Source organism: Entelurus aequoreus, linkage group LG06, assembly GCF_033978785.1.
Source record: "Entelurus aequoreus isolate RoL-2023_Sb linkage group LG06, RoL_Eaeq_v1.1, whole genome shotgun sequence".
Lineage (NCBI taxonomy): Eukaryota > Metazoa > Chordata > Actinopteri > Syngnathiformes > Syngnathidae > Entelurus > Entelurus aequoreus.
Window position 1 is genome coordinate 14,001,886 of NC_084736.1, and position 22,828 is coordinate 14,024,713.

The following is a 22,828-nucleotide window of genomic DNA, read 5'->3' on the forward strand; positions in this document are numbered from 1 at the left end:
CACAGACAAGTCGAAGAAAACACATACATGATCTGATAAAGCAGTGTCGATAACATCCACGTTTGAAATAGCAAGACCCTTAGTGATGATCAAACCAAGAGTGTGGCCTCTGCTGAGAGTGGGCTCATTTAACAAAAGCTTAACATATCTCACTTTGCATGTAATGATAGCTTGTATCACACATTAGGCTATGTCTACACTAAGCCGGATAACCCCTTAAACACATAATTATTTAGCCTAAGCCCCGTTTCAGCCACACTAAACTATCGTTTAAGGTCCCCATCCTTGGATAATTTTTTACACGGGTAAGTGCGCCGTGTATTTTTTTAATCTCCGGCTCTTAGCTTTGTATGGACTCATTCATCGTTTACAAACTGAGTTCGGAGAGGAAGTGACGCCAGAAAGACCGCGCCCCACACAGGAAGTGACGTCAGAAAGAACGCGCCACAGCCAGCTTCATAACAAAGTGGTTTCGTAACTCGGAGGTAACCACTGGAAATATGAAGGCGAGTCATCCAGACATGCCCGTGTTTCTCCTTCCGTCTGTACAGACGCTTGTGGAAATCACACATGAATACCTTAAAGGCCTACTGAAACCCACTACTACCGACCACGCAGTCTGATAGTTTATATATCAATGATGAAATCTTAACATTGCAACACATGCCAATACGGCCGAGTTAACTTATAAAGTGCAATTTTAAATTTCCCGCTAAACTTCCGGTTGAAAACGTCTATGTATGATGACGTATGCGCGTGACGTCAATGGTTGAAACGGAAGTATCCGGACACGTTGTATCCCAATACAAACAGCTCTGTTTTCATCGCAAAATTCCACAGTATTCTGGACATCTGTGTTGGTGAATCTTTTGCAATTTGTTTAATGAACAATGGAGGCTGCAAAGAAGAAAGCTGTCGGTGGGATCGGTGTATTAGCGGCCGGCTGCAGCAACACAACCAGGAGGACTTTGAGTTGAATAGCAGACGCGCTATCCGACGCTAGCCGCCGACCGCATCGATGATCGGGTGAAGTCCTTCGTCGCGCCGTCGATCGCTGGAACGCAGGTGAGCACGGGTGTTGATGAGCAGATGAGGGCTGGCGTAGGTGGAGCGCTAATTTTTTTATCATAGCTCTGACGAGGTCCCGTAGCTAAGTTAGCTTCAATGGCGTCGTTAGCAACAGCATTGCTAGGCTTCAACAGGCGGCACAGCATTAACCGTGTGGTTACAGGTCCAGTGTTTGGTTCCGTGTCTCCTGATAGTAGTATTGTTGATCTTCTGTCTATCCTTCCAGTCAGGGGCTTATTTCTTTTGTTTCTATCTGCATTTCAGCACAATGCTATCACGTTAGCTCCGTAGCTAAAATGCTTCACCAATGTATTGTCGTGGAGATAAAAGTCACTGTGAATGTCCATCTCGCGTTCTCGACTCTCATCTTCAAGAGGATATAGTATCCGAGGTGGTTTAAAATACAAATCCGTGATCCACAATAGAAAAAGGAGAAAGTGTGGAATCCAACGAGCACTTGTACCTAAGTTACGGTCAGAGCGAAAAAAGATACGTCCTGCACTGCACTCTAGTCCTTCACTCTCACGTTCCTCATCCACGAATCTTTCATCCTCGCTCAAATTAATGGGGTAATCGTCGCTTTCTCGGTCCGAATCGCTCTCGCTGCTGGTGTAAACAATGGGGAAATGTGAGGAGCCCTTCAACCTGTGACGTCACGCTACTTCCGGTACAGGCAAGGCATTTTTTATCAGCGACCAAAAGTTGCGAACTTTATGGTCGATGTTCTCTACTAAATCCTTTCAGCAAAAATATGGCAATATCGCGAAATGATCAAGTATGACACATAGAATGGATCTGCTATCCCCGTTTAAATAAAAAAACATCATTTCAGTAGGCCTTTAAGAGAAAGTGATTGCAGCTATTTGGGATACAACACTTCTCAGACGGCAAGAGAACTTTCGAATGTCGAGGTCAGCTGTGATTCTACTTACCGAAAAACGTTGTCCATTTGTCGATGGAGAGACAACGAGGCTCCCGTGGATGTGATTAAAAAAAGGTAGCGTGTGCTTTGTATTACATGGCGTCGAGGGAAGACTAACTACGGAAAACATCGAATGCATTTAGACTGGCAAAGCAGACCGTATCAGTTATTGTCCGCCATGTATGTCGCGGACTCAACGTCTAGGTCCAGAGTATATAAAGTCACCAAAAAGGAATGGACAATGAAGGTGAAGGCAAAAGAGTGAGGAGTGTTCTGACCAGATATCTAGATCCATATATTGATTGTTGTCAAATGTTCTTTGTCACATTGTGTACTTTTAGGAGTTTATTCAAGATTGGATTAATTTATGATGGCTCAGGTGTGATTCACTACAATAGGGCACCACAGCACACTGGATTCCAGTTAATTGAAATACCACAACATTGGATATTGTTCAGATAAGTTACATTTAAGAACTATGACGTGCGCATTTTCCGCGTACTAGGTCGCGTTGCGCCGGCGGACGGAGGGGGGCAGGGGGTCTTAAACGGTGGCATTGTTGTGTGTGGACACGGATAAGGTTAGGTGTGATTTACCCTGGATAACCTTATTAAACGGGGTCTTAGTTTCAGATTTGAAGTTGAATTGGTGACATGAATTAACTTTCGCATGATATTCTATATTTTTTACTTTCATCTGTATGTAATCTCATCTTCTTTTTTTAGGGATGTCATGACAGGGATGTTTTCTTGTGGTCTACCATATTTTATTCTTAGTGTTCAATACTTTGTTTTATTGTACTAAATTATTGGCAGCTAAATCATACTTAGTGCAAAGTGCAAACTATCTCCAGTCTGAGTGTATTTTATAGCAAAGGTCATGTCATGAGAAAAATCAGCTGCGAGATGCTGATTGTGAGATGCTCCTCCACCGCTAGAGGGCGCTGTTCCCCAAGCAAAGTCATTGCTCTGTGCTATGCAATATTCATATTGTCCAGCGTTGAGGCAGCGGGGTGTCAGCCAATGATGGATGTTCATTGTTTTCACACTTACATCTTTTCGCCTCAGTGACGTCAGAGAGCACTAACAGACGTGGGTGGGATCGTCATCGCCGTCGTCATCTTCATCTGGGCGTTTGTGTTTTTCAGAGGAGCTCGGGGAAGCGGGAGGAGGGGGTGACCCCCACACATTCAGAGTGGAAGGAGGTCAACTCGCACACTTTCCCACCCTACCCTGCCACACACACACAAACACACACACACACACACATCTTTGTATTTCTTACCTTCTTGAGACCTCCGAAAAATGCCTGCCTCTTTAGGACCACCCTTTCTAGATATATAAAGATTTGTATTTACAACATTAATAATATAATACTAAGCAAATATGAAAAAAGATAAGCTTTTAGTATTTTTTATTTATTTTTGGCCATGCGCTGAGCTGGCGAATGCAGCTGAGATAGGCTCCAGCGACCCCGAATGGGACAAGCGGTAGAAAATGGATGGATGGATTATTTATTTCAAGTTATTACAGTATGTCTTTACATACATATTTATTTTTGTATTAATTTTGGCCAAAGGGGGCGCATTTCAATTTCTTGCACACACTTGTTATTTCATATGTTAACCAGAGGGGGAGCACTTTTAACACCGACACAATTTGAAATATCCCTCCTTTTTGGAACCACCCTAATTTTTATAGATTTCACCACCAGGGGTGCAAATGAGACATTCTCTATTAGATGCAATGGTTTTCCGTATTGGGACCATGATTTATGTCCTAACTTGTTCACACCTCCTCATATGGAAGGTACTTTTCCTAGTTGATGTCTCAAGAAGGGTAGAAATACAAGAACACACACACGCACAGTGTTGTGTTTTCCAGATGAGGGTGTGTGTATGATTCGCAAGAGTGGTATATTTATAAGAAAATCACATATGTACTATGTAGACTACACCCCAGTACTTGCTGTAACCACTGCATGATGGGCCTTTTTCAATTCTAATGAATCGTATGAAGTCGTTAATCACAAAAATCCATCATAACTCAATATTTTTTTTTTTTAAAACTGTTGCTAGGCAGAGTTCATAGACTACCCTATTCTGCAATTGAAAAATGGCACAAATATTTGGCTTGTAATCTGTTTCAACATTTTTCAACTGCTCTGCATTAAATGTAAAATACACATTAGAAGGCAAGAAGGTTAAGTTGAAGCACATTTGAGGGAATGTATCTGTAATAGCATCATCTTAAACACAAAATGTGTAATTTGACTTGTTCAACAATCCAGATGCTTCAAAACATAACAAGCCCGAGTTGGGATGATTTAAAATGTGTTTTTAATCCTATTAATGATAATACAATACATTGATATTGAGCAGGCCGCCATTGTTTGCTCTCGTCCAGAAATAAGACATAAATAGACACTTTTGTACTGAAATTAAAAACAAAATCTTCAAACCACAAACAAGAGCTTTTGCGTCATTTAAACATTGTTTTGCTAAAAAGCAAAATCGTCTTTAGTATCTTAAACGGATATCTAAATACAGGTCACGATGAGGTGACGATGATGGCCGTCGTCAGGGTTCCAGCTTTGGGAGGATCGTGTTTAAAAAAGGGACAATCGCAGGAAAGAAGGATCCTCACCTTTTGGCTTCCCATCTTTTCTTTTCCACGCGTGTTTTCCTGTCGCCACCTAAAACTTACTGCTGAAGATCTAACTTAGCAAGCTCCTGAGCTTTTGTCAGAATTCTACATAGCTTTTTCTTATAAAGTATGACAAATGCTTATAAAACATAAATTAAGCCTTGTTTGCACCAAGTGGTATCGTTTTTTTTGTGTAAAAAATAGTGAAACCCGCCATTCTGTATTGCTTTGTGGCACCCTTCTTATAGGGTACTAACCACATTTGTAGGGTGCATCTAGTGTGCTGATTGGGTCACTTACAGGAGACTTAAAAACCAAGCCTGCCTGGTTAAGAAGAAAGATGTCCACTATTGACAGCATGACACTGTCTGCACAAGCCAGGTCAGGATTTACCTTTCTAAACTGAGGCAGAAGGTTGAGAACTTAATGGAACATTTTAATTGCAGGAACGCTCTTCAGGAATTTTGAAATGATCATTGCCTGTTTTGATTGCGGGAACCAACATCTCAATGTAGTTCCAGGATAAATAACATTCCTTATTGCAAGGTATAATTGCTTTGAAAGATCGAACAAGTATAGCTTTAGAAGCATTTCAACTGCAGGAGCTTCTTTAGGAACTAGGAGTGTTTTCGTCACAGGGACCAGGCCTTGAATTTAGTCCCAGTCTACAGTATCTCCCCCCTCATGATTGCAAGGTAGTGCATTCGAAAGGTTAAGGAACTAGGAGGTGGTTGTGATTCACTGTTTTTTCATCATTCCATGAGATGGAAGACCTCTAGAAGAAAACCACAGACTGTCAGACAATGTGAAGGCTTGCTAGCTAACTGCTACCACACCCAGAACTGGAACATAACAGAAACCAGATCAGGACTCACACAGGCCTTGCAGTGCATTGTAGAAACTTGGTAGTTTTAGATGTTGGAACTACAAATTAGGAACTTTTAAAGCTTTGATTGTTGGAACCAAAGCCTGTTTAGTTCCAAGTTATTAAACCCTCTAAATTACAAAGTATAGTGCTTTTAAAAGGTTAAGGAAAAAGTTTGCAGAGCTGTTTTAATTTGCTGTCATTGTCATTCCACGAGACGGAGAATGACCTTCCGCCTGACTTTCTGGCAGGCGGACAACATGGTGAAGGATTGCAGGAACTTTCCTAGCAAATTTGAGAAGTTTAAATGGCAGGAAAAAGGGTCTCTGTTTGGTTGAAGACTACCTAACGCACCTGATCGCAAGGAAGCGCATTTGAAAGATTAATAAACTTTGTTTTGGGATCGTTGCGTTATTTAACAAGCCGGAGGACTTCTTGAATACATCCTCCAACTGTCAGGTAGACGGACAATAATGTGAAGGTACTATTGACTATTTGTGCCAAAAGGAACTGGAATCCGAAATGAAGAAAGTAGAGCGGAAAACATTGGGATTAACTCAAAATGGTACCAGCAAATGTTCTCTGGATGTAGTTAAAAATGGATAACAGGAGCCTTCTAGTTCATTGAAGACAAGCCGACCAGGAACCACAAGCAATGCACCTCTAGTAGGTTTTGTCTTATTCTCAATGTTCCATCCTTGTTGAGGCCATAGCAGAAACATCAGGAGCTGCCATCACCATTTTTGGTCTTAAGGACCACAAGACTGACCATGACAGGGATAAGGAGGATGGGTGTTATAACCAGGGCAAATACGATGGCCGGCGGCGGGTCGCTGAGCTCCTCCATGGGACAGTCCTTGAAGAAGCTGGAGTGGATGTCGACAAAGGTCTGCTCCACCAGTGGGTTGGGCCACGGGATGAGGAGGCAGTCGGATATCTCCTCCGTGCAAAGGCTCAAGTTGCTGTACAACCTGTCAGGCAAGGGGAGGGGGCGCCGTTATGCACACTGCACGCTAAAAGACCTTCATTCAGCCGCAGCATCCACTTACCCACTGACGTTATGCCAAATGCACCAATCTGTGGTGTTCAGCGCTGCCATGGCCTTGTGGAAGTTGTTGAGGCACAGGCTGTGCAAGAGGGTGTACATGCAGTCCATGGTAGCTCTGCCATAATAGTCATTGCAGATGGAGCAGAAGTCCACACACCTGTGAGTCTTGTTCCCACAAGCTGCATGCAGGGAAAGAAAAGGAATTGGAAAATAGCCATCACATGCTCCTACTGCAGACCTGGGCATTCTGCGGCCCGCGGGCCGCATCCGGCCCTTTGTACGTCCCTGTCCGGCCCGCGTGAGGCCAATTATAAATTACAAAATACATTTAAAAAAGTATCTATTTCGAGTGTGCAATACAACGGTGCTGCTTTTGTTTTGAAAAGCGTTATTTGTATTACTTCCGTGCGGACGTATGCTCGTGCGCGCAGCGGCAATCACAAATACAAAATAAATTTTAAAAAAACATATTTGTCGTGCGTGCAATACAACTGTGCTGCTTTTATTTTGAAAAGTGTTATATGTGCGTATGTCCTGTGAGGGAAGGCGCACAGCGACAAGTGATGCCCGGTTATCCCAGAGACGCTAAAAAGAGAAAAGTTGATGACGAATGGCGTGTTTTAAAAAGGACATGGACTGCCAAGTAAAGGTAAAGCCGTGTGCTTATTTGTGGTACACACGTTGCAGTCTTTAAAGAATATAGTGTAACGACCTGCTGAAGTAGATGTTGTCTTCTTGAGTTGCGTAAATGAGAAGTGAGGAGACGTGCGTGTGGAAGGAACGAGATATGTTGAGCTGTGTTAGTATAGCTTGCTCAATAAAAGTTTAAAAAGAGCGTCAGACTTCGTGTGCACTTCTTCTGGACGCTACAATTGGTGTCAGAAGTAAAACTTTGCGCATACTGCACTGTTTGTGTGCGACGTCATCGGGAGGTACGTGCCACGTGAGGAGCTCGTCGCAAAGAGAGAGAGAGACAGAGAGCGAGAGAGAGCGTTTACAGGTGCAGCCAAGCTGCTTGCCACGGGGGGAATTCCGCCCTCAATGAAGACTCCCAGGTTTGATGGCAAGGCGAACTGGGAGGCATTTCATCCCACTTGTGACATCAATTGTAGCGTCCAGAAGAAGTGCACACCAAGTCTGACGCTCTTTTTAAACTTTTACTGAGCAACCTATACTAACACAGCTCAACTTATCTCGTTCTTTCCAAAAGGAAAACCAATCCTCACTCCTCATTTCCGCAACAGCAACGCTTCTTCCTTCTTCGCCAATCACCTTACAGGCGTACGTGCTACGTTCACAACAAAGAGGATGCAGGATGAAGTGACAGAAATTGAAATTTTTGTATTGTAATATACATCAGGAAGTGTTGTGTAAAAAAGTGTTAAAAATAAAACCATCAAAAGCCATCTGCTTTTGTATAAAGATAAGTTATGTTAAATGAAAATATTAGTATTATCTATCTTACGGTATATCAAAAATAATTTGAGCAAAATTTAATTGAAATATTGTCGGTGTGGCCCTCCAGCAGTGCTCGGGTTGCTCATGCGGCCCCCGGTAAAAATTAATTGCCCACCCCTGTCCTACTGTATACTTTGATTGATTGATTGAGACTTTTATTAGTAGGTTGCACAGTGAAGTACATATTCCGTACAATTGACCACTAAATGGTAACACCCGAATAAGTTTTTCAACTTGTTTAAGTCGGGGTCCACTTAAATTGATTCATGATACAGATATATACTATCATATATACTATCATCATAATACAGTCATCACACAAGATAATCACATTGAATTATTTACATTATTTACAACCAGGGGTGTGGGGGGTAGGATATGGACAACAAGTAGTGGACATAGAGAGAGAGAGAGAGAGAGAGAGAGAGAGAGATCAGAAGGCATAAGAAAAAGTATCTGCATTTGATTGTTTATATTTGATTATTAGCAATTGATTATTAGCAATCCGGGGAGGGTGTTAGTTTAGAGTTGTAGCTGCCTGGAGGTGAACTTTTATCGCGGTTTTGAAGGAGGATAGAGATGCCCTTTCTTTTATACCTGTTGGGAGCGCATTCCACATTGATGTGGCATAGAAAGAGAATGAGTTAAGACCTTTGTTAGTTCGGAATCTGGGTTTAACGTGGTTAGTGGAGCTCCCCCTGGTGTTGTGGTTATGGCGGTCATTTACGTTAAGGAAGTAGTTTGACATGTACTTCGGTATCAGGGAGGTGTAGTGTATTTTATAGACTAGGCTCAGTGCAACTCTGTCCTCCACCTTGAGCCAGCCCACTTTAGAGAAGTGGGTAGGAGTGAGGTGGGATCTGGGGTGGAGGTCTAGAAGTAACCTGACTAGCTTGTTCGGAGATGTTTGGAGTTTAGATTTGAGGGTTTTGGAGGTGCTAGGGTACCAGGAGGTGCATGCGTAATCGAAAAAGGGTTGAACGAGAGTTCCCGCCAGAATCCTCATGGTGCTTTTGTTGACCAGAGAGGAGATTCTGTAGAGAAATCTCGTTCGTTGGTTAACCTTTCTGATTACCTTGGTTGCCATTTTATCACAGGAAAGGTTAGCCTCTAGAATGGAACCTAGGTAGGTGACCTCATCTTTCCTGGTGATAACAATGTCACCCACTTTTATAGTGAAGTCATTGACTTTCTTAAGGTTGATGTGGGACCCAAACAGGATGGATTCCGTTTTACCCAAGTGTATGGATAGCTTGTTGTCAGCGAGCCAGGTGCAAGTTCTACACAGCTCAGCACTGAGGATTTTCTCCACCTGTGACTTGTCCTTGTCGGATACCAGCAGGGCAGAGTCATCCGCAACCAAAAACAATTCACAGTCGCATGCCGATGACATGTCATTTATGTATATTAGGAACAGTAAAGGTCCCAATATACTGCCTTGGGGGACTCCACAGCTCACCGAGAGGGGGGGGGACACGGTGCCGTTCACCTCTACCACCTGCTCCCTCCCCTCCAAGTACACTGACTGGACGCTTCATTAGGTAGACTTGCAGAAATATTTTTGAAGTGTAATTTATCTCAATTCGAGAACAAAACATTAGAAACTGTAGCGGTACTTTGGTTTTAGTTCGACTTTTTCCCTGAATTCAAATGTGTTTCTCACCTTCTTTATGAAAGTGTGGCACTCGTGTTACTGTAACACAAGCAAATTCCATCTATACCCGGTAAGCGTATAACCATTGTTTGGCTAAACAGCTGTGTGGTGCATTCAGGGACACTCTGGAAACACTGACGCTTTTGTTTCCATTTCACTTTACAACATGCTCGAGAAGGAGTAGTTTTGATTGGACTATTACTGTATGATACACTTTTTATTTGTCTCCATGATGGCTTATTTTGCAGCTGCACTAAATGAAATAAAAGCCACCAACGTGCAGTTTATGAAAATCGAGACACAAAACTAGAGATGTCCGATAATGGCTTTTTTGCCGATATCCGATATTCCGATATTGTCCATCTCTTAATTACCGATTCCGATATCAACCGATACCGATATATACAGTCGTGGATATAACATATTATTATGTCTAATTTTGTTGTGATGCCCTGCTGGATGCATTAAACAATGTAACTTTACCATGAATTGATTAACGTGGACCCCGACTTAAACAAGTTGAAAAACTTATTCGGGTGTTACCATTTAGTGGTCAATTGTACAGAATATGTACTGTACTGTGCAATCTACTAATACAAGTTTCAATCAATCAATCAAGAACAAGGTTTTCCAGAATAAGAGAACAACTTCAACTCCAGTTATGGAAAAAAGTGACAACATGGCACTGCCATATTTATTATTGAAGTCACACAGTGCATTATTTTTTTTAACATGCCTCAAAACAGCTTGGAATTTGGGACATGCTCTCCCTGAGATAATCCTGATACCCACTACAACTATGGGAAATACTATACTTTGACTTTCACAAAGTGCATTATTTTTTATTTTATGCCTCAAAACAACAGCTACAAAAACAATGAAGGCACACAGCTTCAGTCCAGAGTATACTCGAGCATACTTGCCAACCTTGAGATCTCCGAATTCGGTAGATGAGGCGGGGTTTGGTGGTAGCGGGCGTTGTATATTGTAGCGGCCCGGAAGAGTTAGTGCTGCAAGGGGTTCTGGGTATTTGTTCTGTTGTTTTTATGTTGTGTTACGGTGTGGATGTTCTCCCGAAATGTGTTTGTCATTGTTGTTTGGTGTGGGTTCACAGTGTGGCGCATATTTGTAACTGTGTTAAAGTTGTTTATACTGCCAACCTCAGTGTGACCTGTATGGCTGTTGGTCAAGTATGCCTTGCATTCACTTGTGTGTGTGTAAAAGCCGCATATATTATGCGACCGGGCTGGCACGCAAAGGCAGCGCCTTTAAGGTTTATTGGCGCTCTGTACTTCTCCCTACGTCCGTGTACACAGCGGCGTTTTAAAAAGTCATAAATTTTACTTTTTGAAACCGATACCGATAATTTCCGATATTACATTTTAAAGCATTTATCGGCCGATATTATCGGACATCTCTACACAAAACTGAATCATACTAAGAACAAGGGCGTATGAAAACCAAGGTACTACCAGTGTGTTAGCACTACAACAACCACCATTACAAACATTTTGTCAAAGTCACCCCATATACAGAACCATATTTGGAAAATTATATTAAAATATACATAGTAGGGTAAATTTTGAGTACATTTCTTTAACTTAAGTTATTAATTCGGAGAGCTTGTGAAAATGGAAATGAAAATGTAGCTGTCTTTGACCACATGGTCATACAGCAGCAACGCAACCAAAGTTGTAATAGCGGTGAGAAGAAAACTGCTCAGTCAGCATTATCGTTATTTATAATAAGTGGATTGTAAACAGTATGACGAGTAGAGATGAATACCTTTCACATTCGAACCAATTCTCGGTACCTGGGAATCGATAACGGTACCACATTTTTTTTAATACATTTGTGTGTGTTCATGTGTTGATAAATATTGTTTAATCATTAAAATCTCATGTTTTATTATTTAACATCTAAGACTGAGCTGATTATATGACAACTGTGCTGTCCAGTTGTTATAACTTGTTTTCTTACACTTCTAAATAATTTAGAAGTGTCAAGTCAAGTATTATATAGTAGGTTTTCCATACAGTTGTAATTCCAAGTTAGATGGCACTAGTGTATAAGCTACAGTGTGTTGCCTGGCTAGATAGTACCAGTAAAGTAAAAGTTAAAGTACCAATGATTGTCACACACACACTAGGTGTGGTGAAATGTGTCCTCTGCATTTGACCCATCCCCTTGTTCACCCCCTGGGAGGTGAGGGGAACAGTGGGCAGCAGCGGTAGCCGCGCCCGGGAATCATTTTTGGTGATTTAAGCCCCAATTCCAACCCTTGATGCTGAGTGCCAAGCAGGGAGGTAATGGGTCCCATTTTTATAGTCTTTGGTATGACCGATCTTAGGGATGACACTCTAACCACTAGGCCACTGAGTAGGTAGTCTTTGCCATTAAGTTGGATGTGCCAGTCCAGTCTTTTGAGTCCTACAAAGTGTTTATACTGCAACTATTGACCTTATTACTCACCAGCTCTTAGTTGTAGTTTTCAGTAGCAAAATTGGGTGTGTTGAAATCGCCATGTAAAATCAGCTAATGCTAACCAGTAGCATGTTTGTGGCAAATCCAATGTATATTAACATCAAGCTCGCGCAAAAGTGAAGCCTTATTTTGTATTTGAACATTTTTCATGAGGCATACTTGCTACACTATGTTGCCAAAAGTATTTGGCCACCCATCGAAATGATCAGAATCAGGTGTCCTAATACCACAGGTGTATAAAATCAAGCACTTAGGCATGGAGACTGTTTCTACAAACATTTGTGAAAGAATGGGCTGCTCTCAGAAGCTCAGTGATTTCCAGCGTGGAACTGTCATAGGATGCCACCTGTGCAACAAATCCAGTCGTGAAATTTCCTCGCTCCTAAATATTCCAAAGTCAACTGTCGGCTTTATAATAAGAAAATGGAAGAGTTTGGGAACAACAGCAACTCAGCCACGAAGTGGTAGGCCACGTAAACTGACAGAGAGGGGTCAGCTGATGCTGAAGCGCATAGTGCAAAGACTTTCTGCACCGTCAGTTGCTACGGAGCTCCAAACTTCATGTGACCTTCCAATTAGCTCACGTACAGTACGCAGAGAGCTTCATGGAATGGGTTTCCATGGCCGAGCAGCTGCATCCAAGCCATACATCACCAAGTCCAATGCAAAGCGTCGGATGCAGTGGTGTAAAGCACGTCGCTACTGGACTATAGAACAGTGGAGATGTGTTCTCTGGAGTGATGAATCACGCTTTTCCATCTGGCAATCTGATGGACGAGCCTGGGTTTGGAGGTTGCCAGGAGAACGGTACTTTTCGGACTGCATTGTGCCGAGTGTGAAATTTGGTGGAGGAGGAATTATGGTGTGGTGTTGTTTTTCAGGAGTTGGGCTTGGCCCCTTAGTTCCAGCGAAAGGAACTTTGAATTCTCCAGTATACCAAAACATTTTGTACAGTTCCATGCTCCCAACCTTGTGGGAACAGTTTGGAGCGGGCCCCTTCCTCTTCCAACATGACTATGCACAAAGCAAGGTCCATAAAGACATGGATGACAGAGTCTGGTGTGGATGAACTTAACTGGCCTGCAAAGAGTCCTGATCTGAGCCCGACAGAACACCTTTGGGATGAATTAGAACGGAGACTGAGGGCCAGGCCTTCTCGACCAACATCAGTGTGTGACCTCACCAATGCGCTTTTGGAAGAATGGTCGAAAATTCCTATAAACACACTCCGCAACCTTGTGGACAGCCTTCCCAGAGGAGTTGAAGCTGTACTACTGCAAATGGTTGACCGACATCATATTGAACCCTATGGGTTAGGAATGGGATGGCACTTCAAGTTCATATATGAGTCAAGGCAGGTGGCAATATAGTGTATATTGACATTAAAATTGCAACATTACCTAGAGGCAGTTTGGCTGATTGTTTCTTCCCCGAGTATTTTGTCTGGAATCGGACATGCCGTCACGGGCTACAAAGGTATTGAAATATACTCTTTGATTTTACTTGAATTAATACCTACCGGATGATTTTACGTGAATCGATACCCGCCGGAATTCGTTCGGTACCTTTTAAAACTACAGAATTTGGTACCCACTCCTAAGACTTCATTTCACATCAACAGCCAGCATTTTTAAAGTGCAGGCAGACCGCTTCTGATTCTGATGCAGCTAATTCCATCATTTAGAGCACAGGTGTCAAACTCAAGGCTCAAGGGCCAGATGTGGCCTGCCACTTCATTTTATGTGGCCCGTCAAATTCTGGTAAATAATGTGTGTCATTAGAGTACTTTATGGCTAAATGTATTTGTTATTTTAATTTTGAGAGAGAAAAAAATCCCTATTAGAGGTGGGAATCTTTGGGCACCTCATGATTCGATTCCAATTCTTGGGATGACGATTTGATTCAACACGATTCTCGCAATATATTATTTGATGTATAAAGTATAGTAAAACCTTATCTATATAAAAACTTAAGTTACAAGTTACAAAATCTCCTATTGGCTGCTGATATAAGATTTATACATGCAGTGTTCGCCTCAAATATTATTTTTAAAAATATATATTTTTTAATTTTATTTACAAAATTCACAGAATGTTAATCTACAAAACCCAAAACCAGGGAAGTTGGCACGTTGTGTAATTTCGTAAATTAAAACAGAATACAATGATTTGCAAATTTGACAATTTGCTCACACATTTGTTCACAAAGTGGTGACCCTCGCCCCATCCTTGTTTGTGAATGACTGAGCATTTCATGGAAGCTGCTTTCATACCCAATCATGGAACCCACCTGTTCCCAATTAGCTTGTTCACCTGTGGAATGTTCCAAATAAGTGTTTGATGAGCATTCCTCAGTCTTTTTTGCCAGCTTTTTTGGAACTGGCTGCAGGCATCAAATTCCAAATGAGCTAATATTTGCCAAAAAATAACAAAGTTTTCCAGTTCGAACGTTGAGTATCTTGTCTTTACAGTCTATTCAATTGAATATAGGTTGAAAAGGATTTGCAAATCATTGTATTTTGTTTTTATTCACAATTGACACAACTTCCCTTCACTGGTTTTGGGGTTTGTAATAAAAGATAATAGAGTAACCTCAACTCCAACCCAATCCCAGCTTTACAATGGTTGGGATATACATTTACAAAGCAATTGAAAAGGATAGGATAGGATAGGACTTCATTGTCATTACACAAGTACAACGGAATTATGTTTTGAGACAAAAACCCGTTCAAGATTAGACAAACAAACAGTGTACAGGGTTACAGAACAGGAACGCTGATGGGTCACCAAAGGCACCCCTTAAAAGATAAGAAAAAGGTAAAACGCTGGGGCAAAAGAAGATGAGTAAAAAAATACAATCTAGACTGGGCTCCCTAAGGGGGCCTAGACTGGAGTGGGGAAAAACCTCCATGCAATGCACACATAAACACGTTACATTTAATCACGACAAACTCGCAACAGAGAGGCGGGGAGTTGGGCCCCCGAAGGTCGACTGCTGCTATGAAGCGTTGCCAGCTGACCATCACCCCGAGGGGAAACAAGCGGTGACATATAAAATACAATAGCTAGTCCAAAAATCGTTTCTTAAAAAAAAAAAAAAAAAAAAAAAAAAGCAACAAGATATTCTAAGTTGTTTTTTTTACGTTATCAAAAATAAATACATAAATATATGCGTGTCACCTTGACTTACAAATTCCATGAATTTGTTGGTAAAAAATAAAAAAATCAAACCCAATTGCCTATGCAAATAGCGAAGTTATTATACAGTTATATTCATAAATATTTACAATTACAAGTGGGCAGCCATAACTGCAATGTGGCCCTCAGTAAAAATGAGTTTGACACCCCTGCTTTAGAGGGTTTTTTTTTTTTTAAATACATCATTAGGTTGCCCACAGCCACAGATGCGAATGCAGATATTTTTTGGACTTGTAGCTACTTAAAGGCCTACTGAAATGAATTTTTTAAATTTAAACGGGAATAGCAGATCCATTCTATGTGTCATACTTGATCATTTCGCGATATTGCCATATTTTTGCTGAAAGGATTTAGTAGAGAAAATCGACGATAAAGTTCGCAACTTTTGCTCGCTGATAAAAAAAGCCTTGCCTGTACCGGAAGTAGCGTGACGTCACAGCAGGTAATATTCCTCACAATTTTCCTTTGTTTACAATGGAGCGAGAGAGATTCGGAGCGACAAAGCGACGATTACCCCATTAATTTGAGCGAGGATGAAAGATTCGTAGATGAGGAACGTTAGAGTGAAGAACTAGAGGCAGTGCAGGACGTATCTTTTTTCACTCTGACCGTAACTTAGGTACAAGCTGGCTCATTGGATTCCACACTCTCTCCTTTTTCTATTGTGGATCACGGATTTGTATTTTAAACCACCTCGGATACTATATCCTCTTGAAAATGAGAGTCGAGCACGCGAAATGGACATTCAAAGTGACTTTTATCTCCACGACAATACATCGGTGACACACTTAGCTACTGAGCTAACGTGATAGCATCGTTCTCAAATGCAGATAGAAACAAAAGAAATAAACCCCTGACTGGAAGGATAGACAGAAGATCAACAATACTATTAAACCATGTACATGTAACTACACGGTTAAAAATTCTCAGCCTGGTAAAGCTTAACAATGCTGTTGCTAACGACGCTAAGGCTAATTTAGCAACTTAGCAACCGGACCTCACAGAGCTATGGTAAAAACATTAGCGCTCCACCTACGCCAGCCAGCCCTCATCTTCCCATCAACAGCCGTGCTCACCTGCGTTCCAGCGATCGACGGCACGACGAAGGACTTCATCCGTGGGTTTGGCGGCTAGCATCGGCTAGGCGTCTGCTAAGTAAGAAATCCTTGTTGTGTTGCTACAGCCAGCCGCTAATACACCGATCGATCCCACCTACAACGTTCTTCTTTGCAGCCTCCATTGTTCATTAAACAAATTGCAAAAGATTCACCAACACAGATGTCCAGAATACTGTGGAATTATGAAATGAAAACAGAGCTTGTTGTATAGGATTCTCCGGGCTCCGAATACTTCCCTTGTCCTCGTGACGTCACACGCATACGTCAGCATAATAAAACGTTTTTAACCGGAAGTGTGGCGGGAAATTTGAAATTGCACTTTATAAGTTAACCCGGCCGTATTGGCATGTGTTGCAATGTTAAGATTTCATCATTGATATATAAACTATCAGACTGCGTGGTCGGTAGTAGTGGGTTTCAGTAGGCCTTTAAGGAGCCCAGCTGTTATTGAATCTTGTAGACCACCCACTTGGCAGTTAACTAAATAGACGTTTACGCCGGCGATATTAACAATAGTTCTGCTACGTATTCTGCTGTCATTCGACTGTGCACGTGTACCTAACCTTAAATGGTGTTTAAGGCTGTGTGTGACACGTACCGATTGACCAGATATGTCCTCCAAAGGTGGCGTCTAAAGAGGAGAGAATTGAGGTTAGAAAGTTCAATGGCAAGTAACTCTTTAAAAAGCCTGCACGCTCTGTACGTCAATGGAGGAAGACGTCTGCAGCTGGAAAAGGGGACACACACACACACACACACTGACTCACCGTAGAGAAACGAGAGGAACACCCCAATCAAACTGAGCGCTCCCTTCATGTCAGAATAAATGGAGTCAATGTGTCTCCTCTAGGACGGAGGACCCCGCGTGAAGAAGCTTGAATCACGGCGAGGCATAACCGGAAGCTCCGGCCCGGCAGGATGAGAGCGAAGCGGCGTAACCTCGGCGAGCAGATGCCTCGCCAGATGTTATCAGATCAGCCCGACGGCCCCCGCGCCTCGGCGGCAGCTCTTCCCCTCTCCGACGCACGCTTCCTTGGGACTGTCTTCCCTTCTGGAGGGGGTGGAGGCAACAGCCATTCTCCCCCGAATAAAAGGAGGGCGCACACCCAAGCAAGCTGGGCTGGACTCACATCTGAAAACCCTTTAGTCCTCCACTCTTGTTCTGCTTTTTAGTCTCAGTTTCTCACAGTGGAAGGCCTGGCCAGCTTCACAGCATGTGATTTATTTGCCTTTTTTTTTCCTTTTTTTTTTTCCTTAGGCGCCTCTGCCAAATAGGAAACATAAGCAAACATTTAGGGTGAGAGCTTTTCTAGAGTAGAAGGGACCATGACTGTGCAAACTGGGGAAAGCTGATATCGAGACTCATTTGAGCCTAACTGAAGAATAATTAAGTCGTTATAAAGGAGCTGATGAGTGCTCTTCATCCCTGAAATGTCTTCTATACTCAAGCTGGTCCTTAAAGGCCTACTGAAATGAATTTTTTTTATTTAAACGGGGATAGCAGATCCATTCTATGTGTCATACTTGATCATTTCGCGATATTGCCATATTTTTGCTGAAAGGATTTAGTAGAGAACATCGACGATAAAGTTTGCAACTTTTGGTCGCTGATTTAAAAAAGCCTTGCCTGTACCGGAAGTAGCGTGACGTCGCAGGTTGAAGGGCTCCTCACATTTCCCCATTGTTTACACCAGCAGCGAGAGCGATTCGGACCGAGAAAGCGACGATTGACCCATTAATTTGAGCCAGGATGAAAGATTTGTGGATGAGGAACGTGAGAGTGAAGGACTAGAGTGCAGTGCAGGACGCATCTTTTTTCGCTCTGACCGTAACTTAGGTACAAGCTGGCTCATTGGATTCCACACTTTCTCCTTTTTCTATTGTGGATCACGGATTTGTATTTTAAACCACTGCTATATCCTCTTGAAAATGAGAGTCGAGAACGCGAAATGGACATTCACAGTGACTTTTATCTCCACGACAATACATCGGCGAAGCACTTTAGCTACGGCGCTAACGTGATAGCATCGAGCTTAACTGCAGATAGAAACAAAAGAAATAAACCCCTGACTGGAAGGATAGACAGAAAATCAACAATACTATTAAACCATGGACCTGTAACCACACGGTTAATTCTTTCCAGCCAGGCGAAGCTTAACAATGCTGTTGTTAACGACGCCATTGAAGCTAACTTAGCAACGGGACCTCACAGAGCTATGCTAAAAACATTAGCTATCCACCTACGCCAGCCAGCCCTCATCTGCTCATCAACACCCGTGCTCACCTGCGCTCCAGCAATCGACGGAGCGACGAAGGACTTCACCCGATCATAGATGCGGTCGGCGACTAGCGTCGGATAGCGCGTCTGCTATCCAAGTCAAAGTCCTCCTGGTTGTGTTGCTGTAGCCAGCCGCTTAAACACCGATTCCACCTAAAGCTTTCTTCTTTGCAGTCTTCATTGTTCATTAAACAAATTGCTAAAGATTCACCAACACAGATGTCCAGAATACTGTGGAATTTTGCGATTAAAACCGAGCTTTTTGTATTGGATACAATGTGTCCGAATACTTCCGTTTCAACGATTGACGTCACGCGCATACGTCATCATACATAGACGTTTTCAACCGGAAGTTTAGCGGGAAATTTAAAATTGCACTTTATAAGTTAACCCGGCCGTATTGGCATGTGTTGCAATGTTAAGATTTCATCATTGATATATAAACTATCAGACTGCGTGGTCGGTAGTAGTGGGTTTCAGTAGGCCTTTAAAAGATCCTTAAAATGAGGCAAGAGAGCCTCAAAAGCTGCTGCTCTCAGCAGAGGCCACTAAGCAGAAAAAACATAACTTGGGGTCTGATTTACTAAAGGTTTGCGTGTACTAAAACACGTGCAAACTTGATAGCACACGCAAAGCTGATCTGCACTGCAGAAACTGAAATCTAAGTAAGATTAAATATCTCAAATAAGGGGGATATTTGCTTATTTTCTGTCTGATAAGATAATTCTTCTCAGTAAGCAGATTTTATGTTAGTGTTTTACTTGTTTTAAGGGTTTTGGTCCTAAATAGAGATGTCCGATAATATCGGTCTGCCCATATTATCGGCCGATAAATGCTTTAAAATGTAACATCGGAAATTATCGGTATCGTTTTTTTTATTATCGGTATCTTTTTTTTTATATATATATATATATTTTATTTTTATTTTTATTAATTCAACATAAAAAACACGAGATACACTTACAATTAGTGCACCAACCCAAAAAACCTCCCTCCCCCATTTACACTCATTCACACAAAAGGGTTGTTTCTTTCTGTTATTAATATTCTGGTTCCTACGTTATATATCAATATATATCAATACAGTCTGCAAGGGATACAGTCCGTAAGCACACATGATTGTGCGTGCTGCTGGTCCACTAATAGTACTAACCTTTAACAGTTCATTTTACTCATTTTCATTAATTACTAGTTTCTATGGAACTGTTTTTATATTGTTTTACTTTCTTTTTTATTCAATGTTTATTCAATGTTTTTAATTTATTTATCTTATTTTATTTTATTAATTTTTTAAAAAAAAGGACCTTATCTTCACCATACCTGGTTGTCCAAATTAGGCATAATAATGTGTTAATTCCACGACTGTATATATCGGTATCGGTTGATATTGGTATTGGTTGATATCGGTATCGGTAATTAAAGAGTTGGACAATATCGGAATATCTAATATCGGCAAAAAGCCATTATCGGACATCCCTAGTCCTAAATGATCTCAGTAAGATATTACAGCTTGTTGCTGAGATGTTATGACCTATATTGAGTAAAACATGCTTGAAACTAGAATATCAACTGTTTCAAAGCTGTGTCATCAACACTCACGAGTATAAAACTACTTTTTTTAAGTAATGATTTCTTATTTCAAGCATGTAAAAAAAAAAAAAAATCATGACTTTGACACAATTGTGTCTCATATTAAAACAGATGACAGCCAAATGGACTTTGCTGTTTTATTTTCAATTAAACAATAGAAAATACGTACTCATATAGTAGTACAGTTATTAGTGAGAATATACTTATTTTAAGGTATTTTTGAGTTCATTAAGGTTAGCTAATTTCACTTGTTTTGGAAAGTTTTGACAAGCCAAATTTTCTTGTTCTATTGGCAGATAATTTTGCTTAGTTCAAATAAAATACCCCTAGTTTTTATTTTTATTTTTTTCTTGTTATTGAACACTGACTTTTTGCAGTGTACTAAACTGTGCAAAGTGGATTGCGTCTGCTAAGCGAGCGGAATAGGGCGTGCAATCCATTTTTCATTAATGTGCGGGATATATGCTGACCATCAAAACACCCACAATACTGGGAGGAGAAAATGCAAATACAAAACCCAAAACCAGTGAAGTTGGCACATTGTGTAATTCCTAAATAAAAACAGAATACAATGATTTGCCAATCCTTTTAAACTTATATTTAATTGAATAAGACTGCCAAGACAAGATATTTAATGTTCGAACTGAGAACTTTTTTTTGCAAATAATCATTAATTTAGGATTTAATGGCAGCAACACATTGCAAAAAAGTTGGCACAGGGGCATGTTCCCCACTGTGTTACATGGCCTTTCCTTTTAACAACACTCAGTAAACGTTTGGGAACTGAGGAGACACATTTTTTAAGCTTCTCAGGTGGAATTCTTTCCCATTCTTGCTTGATGTACAGCTTAAGTTGTTCAACAGTCCGGGGGTCTCCGTTGTGGTATTTTAGGCTTCATAATGCACCACACATTTTCAATGGGAGACAGGTCTGGACTACAGACAGGCCAGTCTAGTACCCGCACTCCTTTACTATAAAGCCACGCTGTTGTAACACGTGCAGAATGTGGCTTGGCATTGTCTTGCTGAAATAAGCAGGGGCGTCCATGATAACGTTGCTTGGATGGCAACATATGTTGCGCCAAAACCTGTATGTACCTTTCAGCATTAATGGTGCCTTCGCAGATGTGTAAGTTACCCATCTCTTGGGCACTAATACACCCCCATACCATCACAGATGCTGGCTTTTGAACTTTGCGCCTAGTACAATCCAGATGGTTCTTTTCCTCTTTGTTCCGGAGGACACGACGTCCACAGTTTCCAAAAACAATTTGAAATGTGGACCACAGAACACTTTTCTACTTTGCATCAGTCCATCTTAGATGAGCTCGGGCCCAGCGAAGCCGGCGGCGTTTCTGGGTGTTGTTGATAAATGGCTTTTGCTTTGCATAGTAGAGTTTTAACTTGCACTTACAGATGTAGCAACAAACTGTAGTTACTGACTGGTTTTCTGAAGTGTTTTTGAGCCCATGCAATGATATCCTTTACACACTGATGCCGGTTTTCGATTCAGTACCGCCTGAGGGATTGAAGGTCATGGGCATTCAATGTTGGTTTTCCGCATTGCTGCTTACGTGCAGTGATTTCTCCAGATTCTCTGAACCTTTTGATGACATTACGGACTGTAAATGGTGAAATCCCTAACTTCCTTGCAATAGCTGGTTGAGAAATGTTGTTCTTAAACAATTTGCTCAGGCATTTGTTCACAAAGTGGTGACCCTCGCCCCATCCTTGTTTGTGAATGACTGAGCATTTCATGGAAGCTGCTTTTATACCCAATCATGGCACCCACCTGTTCCCAATTAGCCTATTTACCTGTGGGATGTTCCAAGTAAGTGTTGGATGAGCATTCCTCAACTTTCTCAGTCTTTTTTGCCACTTGTGCCAGCTTTTTTGAAACATATTGCAGGCATCAAGTTCCAAATGAGCTACTATTTGCAAAAAAATAACGTTTTCCAGTTCGAACGTTAAGTATCTTGTCTTTGCAGTCTATTCAATTTGAAAATCATTGTATTCTGTTTTTATTTACCATTTACACAACATGCCAACTTCACTGGTTTTAAGTTTTGTAGATTATACAGCACGCGCAACCTCCTCATGCTCTCTCAGGGAGAGCATGTCCCAAATTCCAAGCTGCTGTTTTGAGGCATGTTAAAAAAAATAATGCACTTTGTGGAAAAAATGCCAACATGGCAGTGCCATGTTGGCATTTTTTTCCATAACTTGAGTTGATTTATTTTGGAAAACCTTGTTGCATTGTTTAATGCATCCAGCGGGGCATCACAACAAAATTAGGCATAATAATTTGTTAATTCCACGACTGTATGTATCGGTATCGGTTGATATCGGAATCTGTAATTAAGAGTTGGACAATATCGGAATATGGGATATCGGCAAAAAAGCCATTATCGGACATCTCTACTGATAACTGATCATTTTAATTTTCAAGATCATTGATAAGCAGTGGAACTATCAATGATTTAATGGGGCAAAATAACTAA

The 22,828-nt window shown here is 41.4% G+C and overlaps 1 protein-coding gene across 3 annotated transcripts in view; it reads right to left on the minus strand.

Annotated features, from left to right (window-relative positions):
• Positions 1–4,313: 4,313 nt before the first annotated feature.
• ramp2 (receptor (G protein-coupled) activity modifying protein 2) overlaps positions 4,314–22,828 on the minus strand; it is a 26,301-nt gene continuing 7,786 nt past the window's right edge. Inside the window, exons 1-4 of one of the 3 annotated variants that reach the window (XM_062050027.1) lie at positions 17,227–18,023; positions 17,058–17,090; positions 6,550–6,727; positions 4,314–6,471 (exon numbers count right to left, since the gene is read on the minus strand). In XM_062050027.1, coding sequence (XP_061906011.1) covers positions 6,222–6,471; positions 6,550–6,727; positions 17,058–17,090; positions 17,227–17,275 — 510 coding nt within the window. In that variant the 5' untranslated portion in view covers positions 17,276–18,023 and the 3' untranslated portion in view covers positions 4,314–6,221. Of the gene's footprint in view, positions 6,472–6,549; positions 6,728–17,057; positions 17,091–17,226; positions 18,024–22,828 lie in introns of those variants that run through there. The other 2 variants (XM_062050025.1, XM_062050026.1) reach the window with 2 other exon arrangements.